Raw genomic sequence first — 22,388 nt, 5'->3', positions numbered from 1 at the left:
AAACGTTTATTGTAGCTCATAGTTTGTACAGGTTTCAGTTCATAGTTGGCTGGCTCTAAGGCAGGATGACGTGGCAGAAGAGAAACAGTTCATGGCAGGCAGAAGCCTGTAGGGCAACAAGCAGTGAAGTAGCCACAGCAGCAGCTCTCTTCCTGTCCCTTATGTTCTGTCCAGGCTACATGCAGTTAGGGTAGGTTACACTCACACCCAAGGATAATGGCCTTCCCATTATCCACACCCAGAATTGTGTCAAACCAGAATCCCAGCAGCACATCCTCTAGATCCAGCCACCTTTGAAAAGGCTTCACCTATGACCACATGAGGCTTGGCGGGTTGGGGGGCACCTAGACACAAGCCATAACGTATCTACACATTGGAATGCTACTCTGCATTAAAAAGGGATAAACTGTTGACATATAGAACAACCTAGTTGGATCTCAAAGGCATTATGTGTAGTAAAACAACCAAACTCAAAGTAGTATATATTGCAGGACTGCATTTATGTAACATTCTCAAAATAAAAAAACCGTAGAGGATGGAGAACAGACTGGCTTCTAGGGCACAGAGATGAAGTAGGAAATAATAGGGGTAAGGATGTGAATACAAAGAGGTAGAGGAGAGCAATCTTCTGTGATGATGGAATAGTTTTATGTCATGAGTGTGTGTAAATCAATGTATGGGATAAAATTACACATACATACATATGCCTGTGTATACAAATGATTGCAGATTTTTAAAAATGGTGAAAACTGTTTGTCTTATATGAGAAACCCAGATTAAAAATAAAGAGCAAAATAAAAGATAATAGGAAGGAGAGAGATACATCGTTCTCAGAGGGGAAGGGAATCAAGAAATGGAGGAAGGGGGAAGTGAGGAAAGGGATAAGGGATGAAAAAAGAAAGTGAGATGTGTTGTGTACATGTACCAACTTCCTACAAGGAGTACAAACAGTACTAATAAACTAAAATTTAAAAGAGCAAAAAAAATTCTTTTTTTTTGCTTTGTTTTTTCTTCCGGTACCAGGAATCAAACTCACGACCTTGCGCTTGCCAGGCAGGCACTGTGCCGCTGAGCTAAATCCCCAGCCCCAAGAGCAAAAATTTTTTTAAAAAATAGTGAAAACTGACCAATAACTATTTGGATATATACAGCTGTGTCATATGTCATCGCAGGGTGAAAGGTACATACGACCCTTTGTACTGTTCTTGCAATTTTCCTTTGATGCTATATTTTAAAAATACCAACAATTTTAGATGTGTAACAGAAGTTTTTTAGTAGCACTCAGGTGCCAATAGTAATCTTCAGTTGCAGCCTCTGTAAATGCCTCCAGACATTGTGAGGTGCCCCCTGTGGCACTAAACTACCCTCATTTGGGAATCACTGCTGTGGTCCAAGTTTCCACATTGTGACCCTTGAGCTCATGTCTTGCAGCCATATTTGTGTTCAGGAACTATAAGGAGGTGGTGAGATTGGCAGGGAAAAAGTACTGAAAAATGTACTCATAGACACAACTTAATAAAAACCATTTTGGTCCAGGTAGAAGTTGATGGCAGTGGGTATAAAAGATTGCCAGGAGAAAAGGCTTGGTTCATGGCTTTTAAGCACATGGGTTGGTAGTTAATTATTTTAGGCTTTCTGGGCCACATATGATCTTTGGTTTTATTGCTTATTTTTGTATTTCTTTTTCTTCACTTTTTTGTTTTCCACAGCTCTTTAAAAATGTAAAATCCATTCTTAGCTTACAGGCCATAATAAAAAACAGACACAGATCAAACCTGGCCCCTGGGCCAGTTTGCTGATGCTTTTAAATAGATAAATCTTCCAGAGTTCTGTTGTTTAGGAAGCAAAGAGTAAGGAAGAGGTGGAGTTAAATGATTTTTTTTTTTTTTTTTTAAGGTGGAGAAATAACAGTATTTTTGCAAGTCAGTGGGATTTGCAAGTCAGAGGGATTTTTCTCCCCTAGAAAAGCAGTGGGAGGGAATTTGTAATTGGGCAAAGACAGAATTGTTGGGGCAGTGTCCTGGAGTGGAGTGAAAGAATGAGACTCAGGATTACTTAGCTAGAAATAGGGACAATTAGTTCTTGGAAAGTTTAACAATTTTCTTTTCAATTTTTATTTTTTATTAGTAATACATGTTTGCAGCCGTACATACTGATTACATTCCCTGTGGGGAGTTGGTACATGTATGTAATCTCAATTCTTTTTTCATTCCACCATGCCCAGCTTCTAGTTAGAATTTTTTTGAGAATCTCCATACTACATTTCCAGCAACAATATGGAAGGGTTCCTTTTTCCCCTGCAGTCCCTCTAGTATTTATTACTTGATTTCTTCGTGATAGCCATTCTTTCTGGAGTAGGATGGACTCTCAGCGTTGTTTTAATTTGCGTTTCTTTAATGGCCAGCAATATTGAACATTCTCTGTGTACTTAATCTGGCCACTTGCACTTCTGAGAAGTGTCTGTTATTCATTTCACTTGCCCATTTTTTTGATTGACTCTTACTTTGATGGGTCTGTTTTTCTTGAGTTCTTTTTTTATATTATAGTTATTAGTCCTGTTTTACCTGTTTTATCTTCTAGCAGATTTTTTTCTGCTTTATCATTACTATCTTCAATCCATTTTGATTTTAGTTTAGTAGATGTGGAGATATTCAATCTTCCGTGTGTTGATAACCAGTTTTCCCGGCACTATTTATTAAAGAGGCTGTCTTTCCTCCAGTGTATGTTTTTGCCTTCTTTGTCAAAGATCAGATAGTTGAATATGCCTCAGATTGTTTTTGCATCCTCTGTTCTGTTCCATTGATCCACATATGTTTTTGTGCCAGTACTATGCCTTTTTTTAAATCACTGTAGTTTTGTAATGCAGCTTGAAATCCAGGATTGTGATGCCTCCTGCTTTGTTCTTGTCCAGGATTGCTTTTGCTCTTCTGGGTCTCTTTTGGTTCTATATGAATTTGAGGATTGTTTTCTGTAGTTCTGTGAGTGCTGGTGTTGGTGTTTTGATTCAGATTGCATTAAATCTCTGACAGTTTTGGAAATCTGGCCATTTTGACAATATTGGTTCTGCCTATGCAGGAACAGGAAGTATCTTTCTGTTTTGTAATGTCTTCTATCTCCTTTTTCAGACTACGGTAGTTTTCATTGTAGAGGCCTTTTACTTCTTTCGTTAGGGTAATTCCTAAGTATTTAATTTCTCTTGATGCTTTTGTGAACTATACTATTTTCTTAATGTCTTTCTCAGTGAGTTCATCTTTGGTGTACAGGAACATTATTGATTTTTGCCTGTTGATTTTGTATCCTGCTATATTGAGGACTTTGATTATTAATTCTAAGAGTCTTTTGGTGGCATTTTTGGCTCTTCTATGTGGAGTATCATGTTATTTTCAAATAATAATTTGACTTATTTCCTATACAAATACCTTTTATTTCTTTCTCTTGTCTGATTGTTCTGGCTAATGTTTCAGGTACTGTATTCAGCAGGTGTGGTGGTCTTTGAAGTGTTTTTGTTTCTTCGTGTCCTTGTTCTTTTATCTAGTACCTAGTATGGATACAGAAACTGTAACTTTGGAGCATTTTAAATGCCTCAGCTATTCTTCATAAAGAAAATTTGTATTGATTGTAAACATGAGTTGAAATACTTTCAGAATTAAATGTTTTTCTCCTAAAAAATGATTTGTGTCTTTCTTGACATTAAGATCACTTTCTTTGCCTCCCTTCAAAGTGCTTTGTATGGATGCAAAGATCAATTTTGATTCAAATTCAGCCTATCGCCAAAAGAAAATCTTTGATCTTCAGGACTGGACCCAAGAAGATGAAAGGGACAGAGAAGCAGCTAAGGCAGATCTCAACTACATTGGCCTTGACGGAAATATAGGCTGTCTAGGTACCTTATGTTTTTATGTTAGAGTTAGTTTACTAAGCTTAATTTATTTTCTCTGTTTGTTGATTGTGCAAATGATTTTTCCTTCTTTGTAGTAAATGGTGCTGGTTTGGCTATGGCCACAATGGATATAATAAAACTTCATGGAGGGACACCAGCCAACTTCCTTGATGTTGGTGGTGGTGCCACGGTTCATCAAGTAACAGAAGCATTTAAGCTTATCACTTCAGATAAAAAGGTAAGATGGATTTGTGCTTTTGAATTGTAATTGTGAGGAGTAAATATTTGTACTTGTCATTATGCTAGTTGAGGATTAAATTCAAAAGATCTCAGTAGTTTGGAAAGAAGAGTTGAAGTCCGTGCAGTAAAAGTTAACTAGAAAGCTTTTGACAAAACTGACTAGTTGTCTTTGTGATTTAGCAAGTAGAAGAAATATTAGATGGTATTAGATCATACTATACATGGTGATGGTGATAACCATTCATATGGAATAAAATTCCTGGGGATACTAGTTTACCACAGAAACATGGGAATCAAAACAAATACAAAACTACACAGAGGAAAGTAACAAACCACCTTTGATTCTGTGCACGGGTAGCTTTTATTCTTGAAGACTTGTTAATGGGTATGTGTATATGTACACATTACATTTTAGAAACTGCAGTGGTAAGGTGTAAGTCACATGCTGCACAGTTCACTCATGTGTATCTTTTAATAGAAGTGTTTTGAATCTTTATTTTTATACTAATATATCTTGAGTACTGTTTTCAGTTGACTATTCTATAATACTCATTTTGATGTTTGCATAAATTATCTTACAGATATGCTATAATTTATAACTATCACTTATAAATGTGATTATCAGAATACATGAGTTGTGAAGCATCATAACCTAAAAGACATGCACTGTATAGAAGTGTCACAGTGAAACCCATTAATTTTTACAATTAATATGTGTTTATAATCATCATAATAAAAATATATGTGTGTTATTACTCACCAGGCATGTGTAAAGGAGTGTATGTCTCATATGGCTGGTGTTTGGTAATGCTTAGAGAAAAGTAAAATAATTGCCTCCATGGAACTAATCTTAATTTAGACTGAGAATTCCTCATTGGTAGATGCTTAATAGGTTATATATAAATAGTGCTTAATAGGTTATATATAAATACTTACTACTGATGTTGTTCGCAGTATCCATTGTGATGTTACAAAATTGCTTAAAAATTTTTTCACTGCATTTTCTCTTTGATCCTGTGGCAGTGATAGTGAACCTTTTAGAGCTTTCAGTGGTCCCACCAGCCTGCAGTGGCACGTACACCATAGGTTTGCTACCACTGTCCTATAGGGTTGTTTACCATAGTCATTAATTTTACGGAGAAGATTCGACTAAAATGAGATGTAAAATGTACTCTGTTTCATATGATGTCATGCTGCAGAGGCAAAGTAGAGGAATAGGTATTTCTGAATGAATTTGTTAAATTTAGGTTGTGGTGACTATATACACATGGTTGTGAAGATATTATACTTCCTACACTGGTTGGGGACACAGTTGAGAGTCTTCAGTTTACAGAGAAAAGTTGAAGTCTTAGGAACTGGTGAAATGGTCCATTAAAATGAGATGAAGAAACCAAAAGTGCAGCGTAGCCCCTCAGTGCTGAAGATTGGAGAAAAATGGAAGAGCCATTGAAAGAGGGCCAGACTGCCAGAAAGGAGCAGACTGGGAAAAGGTGGTGATACTGAAGTCCAAGGAGAAGAGTTTTGAGAAGTAGGTGATAGGTGACAACGTCAGATGCAATAGTAGTGATCAAGCTGAATAAAGACCAAAAAAAGGAGATAGGGAAAAATATGTGTGTTATTACTTAGTAAAGTAATAGTGTGTATAATATAAAATAACACACTTAGTGTGTTATTACTTAGTAAAAGCAGTAGAGGAGGGGTACACAAACCACTGTGTAAAGGATTAAGTTGTGATTGGGAATTGAGGGATTGGAGACCAGAGAGACTTCTCTTCCAAAATGTTTTTTACAAAAGTATTGGAAAACATAGTTTGCCATTTGAAGGTTTGTAGGGTTGAGGAAAGTGTTATGGTATGCTTTCTTGTTTGTTTAGAAGGAAGATGACCTATTTCTAGTTGGAGGAGAAAAGATTTGAGAGTATGGTTAAAGAGGTAAAGACCAAAAGGAGATGGAGTAATGAGGTGGAGAAATAGTATAGTAATTAGTGGTACTGTTAGCTTTGGAGGGGAGATTACTCCTTTTTAGAGTTGTTAGTGTAGAAAGGAAGATCATTTGCTAAAAATTGAGTTGAGTGGGACAGGCGGCTTACAGACAGAGTTAAAGTATGAAGCAGACTGCTAAGGAGAGGATTGTTCTCAGCTTATGCTAATGTTTTAGGGCTTTTTTTTTTTGTTTTTAACTTTTTACTACTTTTCTTTAATGATGGGTTGGCTAAAATGTGGCTAGAGTAATCCAAGGATGAATTGTGTGAACTGCGATGGTAGAGGGACAGACAAGGCAAAATTGAGCAGCAAATGAGTTTAGGATGCTGGCTCTTTAGGAAAGAAAGACTAGTTGAGAGCTGGTAGACTGAGATATTAGAAAAGGATGGAGGGACTGTTAAGAGGCTTTCTAAAAGATTGGGTTTGATGGAGTTAGAGGTAAAAGGCACTAAACGTAAAAGGGGAGGAAATTGAACCAAGTGAGATTTACAAACTTGATATTCTGGAGACATACTGGTAAAGTGTTAAGATTTATCCTTGGTAGTAATCAATTAAAATGAACTGGGGTAAACGTAGCTTGGTAAGGATCCAATAACTTTAAGGCTAGAGTATTGGATGACACATTTTGGTGAATATTGAAGCTATCCGAAATGAAGGGGGACAGTGATAAGAGTTAAGATCCACATTGTGTTCGAGTCCACTATGAATGCTACAGCTTCATTTATTGAAGGTCCAGAAATAATAGCGGTTAAGGAAAGAGATATGTAGGATAGCTTACTGTGTCTCAACTATTTTCATCTCATGGCATTCACAAAAAATGTTTCAGTGGGCCTAGGACATAGATGGAGAAGGTTGCTTATAGTCCCACATCATTGGCCCAAAGGCTCCAGCTGTCCTAGAAGCTTCCTAACTGCCCTGAGGGTTGAGGGCAAACAGTATTTGAGAGTGTCTCTGTATCTTACTATTTGAAAAGCTGTGATGTAGCTGAATGAACTAAGATTACGTTTAAAAAGTTTTTTGAGGGGATGGGGAAGGACAGAAGGAACACTGACTCAGAACTATCAGTTTGATGGTGACGGTCAAGAGGCCCTGAAGTTAAGAGGTAAAGTGTACCTATGAATGAGCATATGGTAGTTGAGTGATTCTGAGGAGGGTTTATGTCAAATATTGGTTGCATTGATGGGGATAAATGAAGAGATGATAGATAGTGAACACTAATTGAGATCTTACTATTGATGATTGGCTGTGTTTAATAGGAAAAAGTCAGTAGAATTAGGAAGTCTTGTTCATATGGATAGAGTAGAAAAGTGAATAGGAACAAGGTATTGACATTATCCTAGAAAATGGAAGTTCGTTCTGATGGACAGTGGACTAAGGTAGAAGAAGGTCAGATTATTTGGTCTGAAAATGTTTCCATGAGATTAATTTTTAAAAGAGACATCTTAATTTGGGAGGTGGGTGGACAGTACTCATTCCTTTGAAATTTTATCTACCAAAAATGCTTTATTGACAGGTACTGGCTATTCTGGTCAACATTTTTGGAGGAATCATGCGATGTGATGTTATTGCACAGGGTATAGTCATGGCAGTGAAAGACTTGGAAATTAAAATACCTGTTGTGGTACGGTTACAAGGTGAGTGGTAAGGTATCTTGCAGCTGTTTCTCATTGCTTAAAAGTTCGTAAGTCCAAGGAGCTTAACTCATTTAAGACATAGTTTACAAATAGATGGTGTCTTTTAAGTAAAAGTATTGTATAATATAAAATTTTTTTGTGTGTTAGTTGGCCATTTGACTTTCCTTTTTTTTAGTGATTTAACTGCTACATTTTGGGTATATATAATGATCATATTCATCATAGAGAATTTGTACCTGTACATGATATAACTTGATTCTTTTTTTTCCCATTCCCCTTCCCTCCACTCAACTCCTCCCCTACTCCCCATTTACAAAAGCTTTGTTTCCATTTTTGTGTTCTTTTCTCCCTTTAAAAAAATTTTTTCCTTTCTTTTCTTCTCCCCTTCCTTGTCTCCTTCCCAGTTTGAACATTTTCTCCCTATTTCACAATACCTGTTACACATTTTGGCCCTCCTTTACACTTTGCTTTCTCACACCAGAGAAACAATGTGGTATTTACATGTGTGTCCGATTTATTTCACGTAAGAGTATGGTCTCAAGGTGCATCCATTTAGCTAGAAATGTGTCAAGCTTATCCTTTTTTATGGCGGAGTAGTTCTCCATTGTGTTAAAAAAACACATCTTTATCCATTCACCAGTTGATTGGCATTTGGGCTGTTTCCAAGATTGGCTATTACAAACTGTGCCGCTATAAACATGGGTGTTCATATATTGCTGTGGTGTAATGTTTTAAATTCTTTTGGGAAGATACCAAGAACAGGAATAGTTGGGTCAAATGGAACCTCTAGTCCTAGTTTTTGAGGAATATCCACACTGATTTCCACAGTAGTTGCAACAGTCTATACTCCAACCAACAGTGGAGAAGGGTTCCTTTTTCCCCACAGCCCCAGCAGCATTTGTTATTGGTTGATTTCTTGATAGTAGCCATTCTTTCTGGAATGAGATGGAATCTCAGTGTTGTTTTTGTTTTCATTTCTCAAATGACTAGTGATATTGAACCTGTTTCCATATATGTATTTGCTGTTCGTTTCTTCATCAGAGAAATGTCTGTTCATTTCAGATGCCCATTTTTGGATTGGATCTTTAAATTTGGGGCATCTGATTTTTTTTGAGTTCTTTATATTCTAGACAGTAGTCTTTTATCTGAGGATTAGCTGGCAAAACATTTTTCCCGCACTGTGGGTTGTCTCTTTACTCTGTTGGTGGTTCCTCTTGCTGTGCAAAAGGTTTTTAATAAGATGAGATTCAGTTGTTCATTTTTTGTGATAGTTTTGCGAATGGAATTTTGTTCATAAAGTCTTTACCTACATCAGTGACTTCAAGAGTTGTACTTATTCAGTCTTCTAGTAGATTTAATGTTTGTTTTAATATTTAGATCTTTGAACCATTTCAAATTTAGTTTAATGCATAGTGAAAAATATAAGGCTAATTTTAATGTTTGGTGTGTGCAGAGCCAGTGTTTCCAGCACCACTTATTAAAGAGACTATCTTTTCTTCCAGGGAATGTGTTTAGCATCTTTGTCAAGGATAAGGTGGTGAAGTATGTCTGAAGTTGTTTCTGCATCCTGTAATGTGTTCCATTGATCATTGGGTCTTTTTTGCCAGTATCCAGCTCTTTTTATCACAGTAGCTTTGAAGTGTAATTTATAATTTCCAGTTAGAGAATGTGATGCCCCTTGCCTTGCCTTTGTTGCCCAGAATTGTCTTTACTCTTCTTGGTCTCTTCTGATTCCATATTAAGTTTAGGATTGCTTTCTGTGGGATATGCTATTGGAATTTTGATCAAAATTGCATTAAATCTGTATAGCACTTTTGTAAACATGGGTGTTATCTCTATATTGGTTTTTCTTGTTGAACAGCAAGGGATATCTTTCCATTTTCTGATACCCTCTTCAGTCTCCTTTTTCAGAGTACTGTAGTGTTCAATGTAGAGGTCTTTTACTTCCTTGGTTAGATTGATTCCTAGGTATTTCATAATTTGGGATGCTATTGTGAAAGGGTTTGTTTCCCTGATTTCTTTCTCAGCAAGTTTGTTATATGTGTACAGCAAGGCTATTGATTTTTGAGTATTGACTTTGTATTGAGGTACACTGCTGAATTGTGCATACTGTTATCTCTTTCTAGAATATCTTTGAGAACACTTTGTAGAGCTGGCTTGGTGTTCATGAATTTCCTCAGGTGTCCTTTGTCGTGGAAATACTTTATTACTCCATCAATTTTGAAACATAGTTTTGCAGGGTACATCAATTTGGGTTGGCAGTTGTTTTCTTTTAGGGCTTGAAATACTTTACTCCAAGTTCTTTTTGACTTCGAGGGTTTGTGTTGAGAAATCAGCTGTGATTCTGATGGGTTTTCCTTTATAGGTGATTTGTTTCTTTTCTCTAACATCTTTTAATATTCTGTTTTTGTGTTGAATTTATGGACTCTTGACTATTATATGCCTTGCTGTAGATTTTTTTCTTTTTTGTATGATGGCTAATTAAAGTTCTATATGCCTTACCTCTCTGTGTCAAAGTTTTTTCCCTGCCAAGGAAGGTTTCTGCCCCAGGTTTTTTATATCATTTGTGCTATCTCATCACATAGCAGCTGCTGGATTGATTTCTCACAGTCCCTTGCTATTTTTAATAAATCTTTCATGATCACTACCTGCAAGCCTGTCTTATATATTTGATACTCTGTTTATTCTGCTGTGGGTAGTTTCAATGGAATTTTTAATCTCCTAGGTATCTACTTTAATTTGTTTTATGGATTGCATTTCTTTCCTATTCATTTGCTCATTTCCTATTCCATTGCTTTCCTATTCATTAGCCTCATTCATTTGCTTTGTTGGGCATTCATGATTGCTGTCATTTTCCTAAGCTCATCTATTTTCTATCTGTATCTGCTTTAGAGTCACTAAGTATATTTTTCACTGTGGTCATCATCTCTGTAGTTGCCTGTGAAATTATTTCTGATTTGATTTTTTCCTGTAGCCTCAATTCATTTGCTTTGTTGTTACCACCTCAGAGAGGCCAAATGGGTAGCTTTTGGATTGTCCCACCTCATTGCCCCCTGGGTTTGCCTTTGGTGAACTGAATGTCTGGAGTTACCTCTTGTTTAAGTTTCTTCTTATTTTCCTGGTTTTTTTTTTTTTTTTAAAGTTTAATTCTTGGGTTGATGCTTGTAAATTGCCTATGGTGGGTAGCTTTTTTGCTTTAGTGTCTTTAGGAAATGACTACTTCTGAGAGGTATCTTTCACATGTAGTTGGCTTTTGGGGTTTGAGTCTGTTGTAAGATCTCCCCTCTTCCATTTGTTGGGGAGGAGAAGTTGCTACCTGGTTGGCCCAGCCCCTAGTTCCTTGTCACTTGCCCATAGTATTTTCTGTGACTCTTAGGCAATTTTATCCTGGTCTACTAGGAAGAACAGCTGCTTAGAACAATTATGCCACTTGGGCTAAAGTTGTACAATCAGCAACAGCAATAGCATCAAACACAGCTTGGAAAATGACAAACTGAGTTAACCATTAATTTGCCATGTTTGCCTGCATGAACTAGATTTATGGTTTTATAACAAAATCTAAAATAAACCAGAAAATTGTATGCAGTAAATAAGCCCTCCATGTGCCAATTTTACCTTCAGGTGAGAGAATTTAAAGGGAGTTAGCAAAAAAAAAATATAGAGAAATAGAACAGGAGAAAGAGATTAGAAGCAAGGCTGGAGGACAAAGGAGGATCATGCAGACTTTGGGAAACTGGTTGCAAAGACATGAGGGTAAGAGAGAAAAAATAAAAGGAAGAACAGAACAACCACCAAAAACTAGAAACCATATAAAATTTATATAAAAACAAGATCAAACAATGTAAAAAACCCTAGCCCCCTAAAAAACAAAAAAGAAAAGGGGGGGATGGGAGAGAAAAAGAAAGAGAAAGTGCACTTTAAGGTATATCTTTGCTGTCACTGATAGGCAATTTGTGGAGACAGAGTCAAGATCTGTGTTGATTTATCTCAGCAAGGCGGCAGTAGCTTTATGGTGGCATAGTGGATAATCTCAGCAAGGCTGCACCTTTATTTCCCCTGATGTTTGGGCTTATTTCTGGCTGTGAGCCATTCAACCTGCACCAGCCAGTATACTTTTTCTGGGCTTGAATTCATATGGGAGCTGCTGGATGGACCAGCAGTTGTTCTGAGTTCCAAGCTCAGTTGGCCCATCTCCAAGGTGGCTCTTGGCCAATCACCTTCTCCCACTGAATGGCTGAATCTGCACCAGTCACCAGTCTGTCAGTCCACGGAGTCCACTGTGTCTTTCCTTGGAGGCCTCTGGGAATTGCCAGCAGTCACCCTGTGTCAGCAAGCTTGAATCGCTTGTCTCATGAAGTGAGTCCTGTTTCAGGGAGAAGGTTCTGCCTGCCACCTCCTCCTCCTCTGTTGAAGTTTCTCTTCGCTCTTACTGTGGGCTTCAGTTCTCCCTTCACATTTTCCCTGGGTTCAGAGGACCCACTTCCCTCCTTTTCTTCCCTGTGTTGCTGTCTATATTCCAGTGTCTGGATCCCAAATTCCTGACAGGCTCTTTCTCTGCTGCTTACAGAAGTCCTCTGTGTAATATGAAATTTTAAAAGTGTGTTTTTGTTTTTTTTTTAAGTGACAGAATTGGGGCAAGAATGTCCATAGTTCTGCTTGATATGATACATTTTTTTATTTGTTGTGATTTATATGGAATTTTTACTCATTTATATATATTTATATGATTTATATGGAATTCCTTACTTATGGAAATGGTAAGGTGAAATATTTTACAAGGTAATGTCAGGCTTTGTAGTATTTTTTTTTAGTTCAGAAGTGTTAATGTTAAATGATAGAAGTACTCCTATGTTGAAGTGTCATATTAGTACCATGTTGTGGCAAAGATTTTAAGTACTTTTTATGTATATATATAAAATAGTCATATTTTCTTAAATCATTTCTAGGTACACGAGTTGATGATGCCAAGGCACTGATAGCAGACAGTGGGCTTAAAATTCTTGCTTGTGATGACTTGGATGAAGCTGCTAGAATGGTAAATGAACTGTGCTAATCTAAGGACAAATTTATAGCATATAAAGAATTTATAAAACCTTAGACTCTAATGTGAACCAGCAAATTAAATAATGTGCTGATAATTAGTGCTTTACCTAAATATGGTATTATACATATAGAGTAATGAACTGTTAAAAATATTCATAGTTATTAAAAAAAGGTAAGGCAAACTCTTCAGGAGGATGATTGCAATAGGTGAGATTGAGCCTGGTGAGATAGGAGGTTTTACAGTAGGAGAGGGGGGGCTGGGGATTTAGCTCAGTGGCAAAAGCGCCTGCCTGGCAAGCGCAAGGTCGTGAGTTCGGTTCCCGGTACCAGAGAAAAACCAAAACCAAAAAAAAAAACAAAACAAAACAATACAGTAGGAGAGGGTTGTACTCAACTCTGAGTATAACAAGGAATAGTGGGAATTGATAGACAAGGAGTCAGTAGATGGGAGTGAGTTGATGGAAAATTACTAAGAAGAAACATCATGAATAAGGAATAATTCTTGGCTAAAATGGGCTAAGCAAGACTTTTGTTAAATTTAGGCAATGCAGAGTTAGACATGGGCATCCAGAAGTCCAAGTTTGCTGAAGAGAATCCCTTTGAGAATATCTTTTTTTAAAAAATATTTATTTTAAAGAGAATAGAAAAAATAACATAGCAAAAACAAAACAATACAAAAACTATAAAAATGATACAGGGTTTCAAAATAAAATGATAGGAATTAACAGTGGTTGTTATATTACATAGAACATCTTATACCTGTGATCCATCTTAAACAGTGGTCAACTCATGCCCAGACTGATCTCATCTGTATTCTTACCTATTTCCTCTTCCAAGATTATTTTGAAGTAAATCCCAGATGTATGATACACTTTATTGTGTGTATATAAAAGATAATTACTATTACAGGTTTTGAGGAGGGGTCAAAAACCACAGATGAGCTAATTGCCCATAGTCTTGATTTGAATGTTTGTAGCTTTGGTTGTCATTCATTTAGTGTGTTCCTGTGCCCTCTCTACATCCTGTAAGCCAGCAGTTCAGTCTGTAGTAATGAATATATTCATACTAGATTTAGGGGAGCAAGATTGAATTTGAGAACAATACTTCATAGTTGGTGTTGCCTAATAAAGAGGTACATAATGTCAGATTATCTTTTAGAGATAGCAGCTGTTAATGATCATAGCTTAGATCCAGTATTTCACTTATAGTTCCAAAGTAAAGAAATTCTATTTCTGTCATTCTTTTATAATGTATCTAAAGCACATAACCACTCTGTATCACCTGTTTATTGCATGAAGTACATTTTGTATAGGAAAAGCAGGATAATTACCATATTGTTAGCTTTAATGATTGGTTTTCAAAATAAGTTTGCTCCATTTGTCCTATAAAGGTAACAAGTTTTTGTTTTTATTTTTTGTGTTTTGCTTCTTTGTGTTTATATTCAGCCATATGTGTGTGCACACGTGCGTATGTGTGTGTCCACTCCACTGGTATAGTTTTGAACTTACGGAGTAAACGTATTGGATGTGGTTTGGTTCATTTCAGTTATTGTTACCGATTCCCATTGTCTGTCTTCCGTCAATAGGAAGACTCAAGTTGATTGAGTCCTTCTGACATACCTTCTGATATGCTTTCTTATATGTAATTATTGTGAAATAATAGTGAAATAATGGATTTTAAAATTCATGTAAAATAGTTCTTGTGTTTTACCACAGGTTAATATAGTTTTATTTTTTAAGTGTTGCTTTTTTATAAAATCTTTTGTTTTATATTACATGAATCCAAAGTCTGTATTATAAAGTGATATATTCAGAGAATCTAGCTTTTGTATTCTTTGTTGGTTCTTCTTTCCCACAGTAATCATTTTTTTAAAAGTAGTTTTTGGTTTATCTTTCTATTTATTTTTAAATATGATCAAATTTTACGTGTGTGCTTGTGCATGTGTGAGAAACCCTCCTGTACTTTACTTTCTTTTTCTTTAACATATCTAAAGAACACTTCATAGTAGGTACAGAAATGCTTGTAGATGACAGCTTTTGATTTTCTTCTGCTTTTGTAGATATTTTAGTGAATACTCTTTGGGACTCTGTGATTTGTTATATTCCCTTGAGATTTGTTGAATTAGTGTGGTTTTTCACAAGAATAATAGTAGTCTTAGGTCATTCTTTGAGAAAATACTTATTAGCAAAATAAAAGTAGAATTTATACTGAAAATTAAAGATTTAAAATTAAGGATTTTGGGCAAGAGAATGGTAGCCAGAAAGTGTTTCAGAAAGCCTGTTTTGACTTTGAGATGTGGCATAAGTTGGAGATGAGATGTGGATAGTAGGAGTTTAGTATAATAATTAGATATGAGGTGAGGCAAAGGTAATGAGTAGGTTGTAATTCACCTCTGAAAATAATACTTGATTACAATGAAAGCCTACATTTTGAAAAGCTTGGTGTCCATAAAAAGAAAGGAGAAGAATTGGTAGGATCTTGATCAAATAGACCATGAAATAAAAGTGAGTGATTGATTTAAATTGCAGTTGCAGTGACTTTTACTGACTGGAAACTTTTTGTTTTTGTTACTTATAGAAGAAACACTGACTAGAACTTTTTTTACTTATGGATATTGTCTTGGTTACATTTCTGTGGTTGCTGGAACAAAATACCTGATACCCAAAATTAAGGAAGCTTACAGTTTGTGGAGGTTTCATTCTATACTCGGCTGGCTCCAAGGCAGGGTGGCACATGGCAGAGGGCAACCGTTCATGGTGGCAGAAGATAGCAAAAGCAGCGAGAACATTGTTGTTCAGTGGGAGGAGTGGTGGCAAGCAGCCTCTTTCTCTCCCTTGCATTGTATGCAAACTACCTGGCCCAGGGTGGGTGTAGCACTCACACCTATAATTCCAACATTGGACTATGAGTGAATCATAAATTCTAAAAGCCTGCCCCATGATTGCATGAGGCTGTGGGGGGACATGCAGCCGCAAACCATAACAGATATTATGACAGTAAAAATATTAAATATGATATTAGCAGTTGCTGCCACTTTTTGAGTATTTACATGTGTATATTAAGGTTTTCTTTAGGAATTCTCTCATTTAATATGTTGACAACATTTTCTATTTTATGTATGAGGAAATTAATTTTTTCAAAGTCATATATATTAGCATGAGATTGGTGGTTTGAATCCGAGAAGCCTAATTTCAACCCCATCTCCCCTTTTTGTACTGAGGGTGCCATGCCTGAGGCTTCACACATGGTGGGCGAGCAGACACTCTACCATTGTTGTATAGCTCCAGCCCAAATCACTTTTTTGTAACTGCTCTACTGGGAAATAGTGAAGCTGAATTTGTTTTGTTGTTATTTGTTTGTTTTCTTTCAGACCTGTCTAATTATGTTTTGCATAGAAGCAGATAGATACTCTCAGATCATAGAAGGAAGTGGAATTTTGATTAGCACTTGTTAACTCAGTGATAGAAGGTAAAATACTAATTACTGTACCCAGACTCTAGTCCCACTATTAGAAGTTAAGGTTGTGTAATTTTTCAAAATAAGCTTTCATTTAAATGTGCTCTGAATTGTGGTATATCTAACAAAGACACTCTGGTTTTGTGTTTAAGGTAAGTAAAACTTAGATAAGATAGATATATACCTATTCATCTATATCTTTAACAGAAAGTGTTTAAATGAAGTTTAGGTTATGAAGAATATCAGCCTTCACTATCCTTTGAGAGTACTATATTAGTTCCTTGTAAGAATGGAATTTGATTTATAACAGTGTCAGAGTAGTCTTGAAGTTTGAAATGGAAAAAATTGGGCTTTACTTTTACATTGATCTATAGTTCTGAATTTAGCTTTGCATTGAAATAGAGACTGAATGACACTATTCTTTCCTTTCAGGTTGTAAAGCTCTCTGAAATAGTGACCTTAGCCAAGCAAGCCCATGTAGATGTGAAATTTCAGTTGCCAATCTGATCTGAGAACCCAGTGGATGGCTGAAGGTGTTAAATGTGCTGTAATCTTTGAAAATACTGTGTTCTGTATTGTTCTTTTTCTTTTTAGTGTGTGGAGATTTTGTCATATAGGTACACAGACCTTTAAAAGCGTTTGGTCTGCATTTAATTCTGTTATTCAGAACCATCTGTATAAAGAACGTATACTGCAGGCATCTAGTTTCTTATTTGCGTCCATCTTTTTTGCTTCTCCTGCAATGTCACTTACAATATCCCTGTTTTTTATTGTTGGATACAAAGTTCTTCATTGATAAGATTCCTATAAATAAAATAAATATGAAGATAAAGCTTTATTCTTTAGTATTAAAATATATTATATCTAATAACTAGTCTCATTAGTAGAGCAGTGTATTAAAACAATGTTTTATATAAGAAGTGTTTATCCTCAGTACCAAATACCTAATAAATGTATCCGTCACTATTTATAGACAGCACTTTTCAAACACTCCTCAGAATGTTCTTTTTAAGTGAAGTAACTTGCTAATTGTTTGAATGAGTGTTGTTTTAATCATTGTACAACCCTGATAACTGCAAGTCTTCATGATTCTGTGGTATTAAGAAACACCTATAGGTTTATATTAAGTTAATAAGGACTTGGAAGACAAAATTGAAAATGTCAATGTAAGTTAATAAAAATTTACCAATGTGATTTTTTTGTTTCGTTTTGGGTTTTATTTTATTTTATTTTATTTTTCCCTTACACACCAGAAGATGTGTTCATCATTTTAGAAGATAGGCCTAAGGAACTAGTTTGTAGATTATATTCATCGGTGTAACAGTTGATACCTAAAACTACCTGTAGAGAATTTATTGGAATCTTGCAGTTTGTGTCTGCTATCTGGTCCAACCTTTAAAGAAAACGTTGTGTAATGTGTACATATACAGATACACTTTTTGTTCAATACATAAGATAGTGCTGATATTTAATAAGTACTATGGATGGTAGTATAAGCCAAGCAGTAGACCATCTAACCATACAGATGAATTTAAGACCTTCTCCCTATTTTAATATTCTTAAAGTGTATCAGATGAATATGCTCTGAGAAATAGAATAGCATAGTTATTTGAAACTATATAGTTTGAGTCTTGACTCTACTACTTATTAGCTATATGAATTTGGTCAAGTGATAGTATACCTGTTTCCTTACTGCTGGAATTATTTAGCTGGGGAAGAAAGGAAGGGGGAGGGGAGAGAGAGAGAAGGAATACATGAGATTATTTATATGTAAAAAACATAAAATATTTAAGCCAAATATCTATTTGATAGTTGAAATATATTGTAGAGAATGAAATGTTGAATGCTGTGTGCCATAAACCATTTAAAATTGTGATAAAGTTATAATTACAACTGATCTTTAAGCATTTAATTTTTAAAAATTGAGGGAAGGGAAGGAGAATAAAAAGAATTAAGCTGTGTTATATATATGTACCAACTCCCCATGATGAATGTGATCATTCTGTACTGCAAACATGTACTAATAAGCATTTAAAATATAAAATATTTTAAAAAGTTAATTCTGAAGAATGCCCTCCACTGATTAGCTCAGAAAACTTTGGCATTTGTATCTTCGGGGTCAAGTTAAAATTTAAAATAACACTTGGTATTTCAGAGAGAATATACACCGTAGGTTATTCTAGTGTTTTAATTATCTATTTTTACGTAACAGATGATATCAAAACTTAGTGATTTTTGAACATTTGTTATCTCGGTTTCTGTGGGTCAAACTTTGGGAGCTGTTTAGGAGCCTGGTCCTGGAGCTTGGAGAACCTTCTAAGATGGCTTCCAGTTTCTCACCATGACAGCCTACCTGCCAGACTGCTTAAGTGCCCTGTAACATGACAGCTGGCTCATCCCAACCTGTGAGCCAAGCGAACAACGGGAAAGCCATAGTGCTTTGTGTGTTCTAATCTCACTTTTACGTACACCACCGTGTACTAGAAATGTCTCTTAGGTCCAACTCACAAGAAGAGGAAAATTAAGCTCCACTTCTTGAAGGGAGATGGAGAGAGTTTGTAACATGTTTCAGATGAATCACGACTCATGTTGGGAAGCTAAAAACACCAACAGTGTATGCCCAGTTAACTTGGTGATTTATAACTGCTAGTACTGAGTTACAGCTCTGAATTTAGGACCTTGGAAGACTACTGGTGCTTGGGGAAAACTAAGAACCTGTATTAGGAGAGGCAAGCAAAGAATTTTTCAGGGAAGGAGCAATCGATAGTGACATGCGGCTGAGAAGTCAAGGTAGGAGTAAAAAGTTACGCAGTGAAATTGAGACAGGGTGTAACTCAAGTTGGTAAGAATTTTTATGCTGAAATGATGGGAGAGAGGAAAGTCAGTGTTGTAGGGAATGGAAAGCTGAAACCACCAGCTAAAAGCTGCTTACACACCGTCCTACCTCAACCCCTGTGCACATACACACTGGGATGTTCTTTGTGTAGGGCTGATAACTTTCCTCGATATAGCACTACCTGCTTTGTACGAAAACAGCTAGTCTTTTAATATTTGAATTCTCTAATTTATAGTTGAGTAGATCCAATAAACTATCAGAGTTTCCAATAGATAACCAATTTTGACTTTTCATTTGTGTGTGTGGTCCCAGGGATTAAACCAAGGGCCTCGTACATGCTAGGGAAGGGGAAATAAATAAAGATATGCCATGTTTACAAACCTAGTAACCTCAATTATTGTAAATATTATATGCCATAACATGAGCTAGGATTAGTAATATCAACAAGAATAAAAAATGAGATAGAGGAACTGGAGGAGAAGGGAGGGAGACAGGGAGGGGGAAGGAAAAGAGAATTAAAAAGGACACAAGTTGTGGTATGTACGTGTAACCGTTCCCTAAGATAATTGTAAACTGCATGAACAGCAAATATGTACTAATAAAATTTTTAAAAATAGCTGCAGTGATGAAAACCTATTAACAATGTGCATCACATCTTCTAGGTGTGCTGGGGCATTAGAACATAATTCCTAACCTTATCTATAGGTTACAGTCACCTGAAAAACTTAAGAATTACTGGTACTAGGACCTTCAATTAAATTAATCTCTCAGGGTGAGGCTGTGGCTGAGCAATTTTAAAAAGCTCTCCAAATGATTTTAATGTGTCATTGGGTTGAAATCTATGACTTCAGAAGTGTAGCTACAAATGTGTTTAAATATATAGGGACCACAGAGACACAGGAAATTTCATGTAATGGGCCAAGGTATATGTACACAGCCAGAAAAATTAGTGCCAGAAGGGAGTAGAGGTGACCAAACTAGGGGAAAGTGACTGATATTTGGGAGGGGATAGTATGACAAAGAGATGATGCTGGTTACCAAGGTGGCTGGAGAATTCCCAGAGTGAATATAGAACATAAACTTAACGTTCACTATCCTTGCCAAATAATGTATGCTATTAGTTTTACTTCTTGAAATTATTCATTATACAAGTTTTTCTCAAACTTCAAATATACCTTGTTTGAAGAGCTAAAGCATGGTTTTGCGTATGTGTGGGGACAGGGCAAAAGTATTTCCCCCAATAATAACCTAAGGGAATTCATACTGATATAGGGGGAAAAGTGTAACTCCCAACCTGCTAGATGTCAGCTATGCCCAGTTCGTGTTCCCTGAAATCGAAGAATGAATTCTAAAGACCAGTGGAGGTTAAGAGTACGAAAAATTGAGAGAGAGCTTCTGAGAGAAAGGAAGGGACCTGAAAGTGGGCTACCACAAAACCCATTTCTCTAAGAATGTTCTGTAGAGCAGAATCAAAGCAGGTACAGTGTGGATCATCAGATAAGATTACAAATACGGTGTCTGCTTAGGTAATATTAATCCAATAGGGAACAGATTGGGTAGCAAGGGTTCATGGAAAGAACAAAGTCATTTTTAGGAAGAGATGGGTCTGGAGGTTCTGCTCACCCACGTGGGTGACTGGTGTCCATCTAGGCTTTATTGGACCAGAGGATACCAATTATAGTATACTCTCAAGTTATTGCTTATAATCAATTACTTGAGATTATATTGTAATTAGCACCGCCTGGTCCGGTAAATCCAGATAGGCATCAGTCACCCAGGTGGGTGACCAGTGCATCTGGACCCATCCTTTCCCCAGAAATGCCTTTGTTCTTTCCGTATACCCTTGCTATGTGTCTCATTTCCCTCTTGGATCAACATTGGCTAAGCAGCTGTGCTTGTAATTTTATAGGTTCATTGTAGTTTGACCCTTGTACTCACAGTGACCACCCCAGGCAAGACATCTGCTGGAAATTCAGGAGGTATTTTTCTCTCCTTATTTCCAATAAAAACTCTCCTAACCTCTTCGTTTGGTTCATAACTTCATTCCTTGTTGTTGTGGGGCATGAACTCAGCACATTTGACATCTAACATGGTGGGAGTTATATTTCTCCTGTATCAGAATGTCCACAATATCCTACCAACAAGTAACAATCATTTTAATTTTCATGCCACGTAGATACCCTTCTTTGAAGAAGAGTCTTTGTCCTTTTATCTAGTTTCACTAGTTGTGGTTGAGATGTTTAATAAGGAGAAATAGAAAACAGGAATGAGAATATTTTGATTTTTTATTAATTAGAAAGCAGTTCTTATGGTAAGTCTGCGGGACTGTGTGGGCCATTGTCTGAAGCTTTATTACAAAGCCAGAATCTCTACCTAGTGGAGAGGAGACTGAGCTGTCCTCCACCGTTAAATCAGATGGTAGCAGAAATAGTTGGATGCTAATTTTTCTGATTTGATCATTACACATTGCATACATATATCAAGTTATCACACTGTGCTTGACAAATGTGTACAATTACTGTATGTCAAGTTAAAAAAAGAAATGACGTGCTTTTCCTTTTTATTCAATCTTTGGTGCAGAATGTAACTTAATTAACACAACAAATGCAATTTTATGTGATTTGCCTCTTTTCATGGCTCATTATTTTTCCTTCAGTATGGGGAGTTGCTGTCCACATCTTTTCTTTCTTCCCTCTTTCTAACATAAAACGTTCACTGTAAGGGGCATGTCCTTCAGTTTGCATTCATAAAAGCCCTCTTGTGACCTTTTAGGCTTGCCAACAAAAGAACCATTTCCTGACCAGCAATAGCAATCAGCTCCTTCACAATAGATTCCTCTGCTAGCCTATAATTTAATGATTTAAAAGCATATAATGTTAAATGAAAATGGAAATAAAGTATTCAGCTGTGAGTGAGATATCACATCTTAGAGAAAAAATTGATTTTGTAATGTTTTAAAGGTAGTAGCCAATGGTGTAATATAGTTTCTAACAAAATCTCACATTACACCCCACAATCAAAAAGTTTCCACACATCTTGTGCCAGGTTTAATTTAATTTTCCAATATGGAGTTTCAGAAGAGATGATCACAGATTAGAGTAAAATGTGCCAGATGTTAAGAGGCCTTAAAAAAATCTTGCTAGGAGCACTGCAAAAGTTTAGCTTGGTAAAAAGAAAATATGACAGGCACAATAACTATTGTAATATCTTTGAAAGGCTAGTTGGTTACAAAAGGCAGGTTTGTTCTGTTTTGCTTCAGAAGCATACTATGTGACAATGGGTAAAAGAGGAATTAAACTACTATGGCAAGAGAAACAC

At 36.2% G+C, this 22,388-nt stretch overlaps 1 protein-coding gene across 1 annotated transcript in view; it reads left to right on the top strand.

Annotated features, from left to right (window-relative positions):
* Positions 1-17,428, top strand: part of Sucla2 (succinate-CoA ligase, ADP-forming, beta subunit) — a 58,515-nt gene extending 41,087 nt beyond the window's left edge. Inside the window, exons 7-11 of the mRNA XM_005387550.2 lie at positions 3,722-3,883; positions 3,976-4,118; positions 7,615-7,735; positions 12,682-12,770; positions 16,667-17,428. Coding sequence (XP_005387607.1) covers positions 3,722-3,883; positions 3,976-4,118; positions 7,615-7,735; positions 12,682-12,770; positions 16,667-16,741 — 590 coding nt within the window. The 3' untranslated portion in view covers positions 16,742-17,428. The remainder of the gene's footprint in view (positions 1-3,721; positions 3,884-3,975; positions 4,119-7,614; positions 7,736-12,681; positions 12,771-16,666) is intronic.
* Positions 17,429-22,388: the final 4,960 nt, after the last annotated feature.

This window comes from Chinchilla lanigera, unplaced genomic scaffold, assembly GCF_000276665.1.
Source record: "Chinchilla lanigera isolate Chin_1 unplaced genomic scaffold, ChiLan1.0 scaffold00030, whole genome shotgun sequence".
Classification (NCBI taxonomy): Eukaryota; Metazoa; Chordata; class Mammalia; order Rodentia; family Chinchillidae; genus Chinchilla; species Chinchilla lanigera.
The sequence above is the reverse complement of the archived record's forward strand: the minus strand, read 5'-3'. Positions and strand labels throughout refer to the sequence as shown.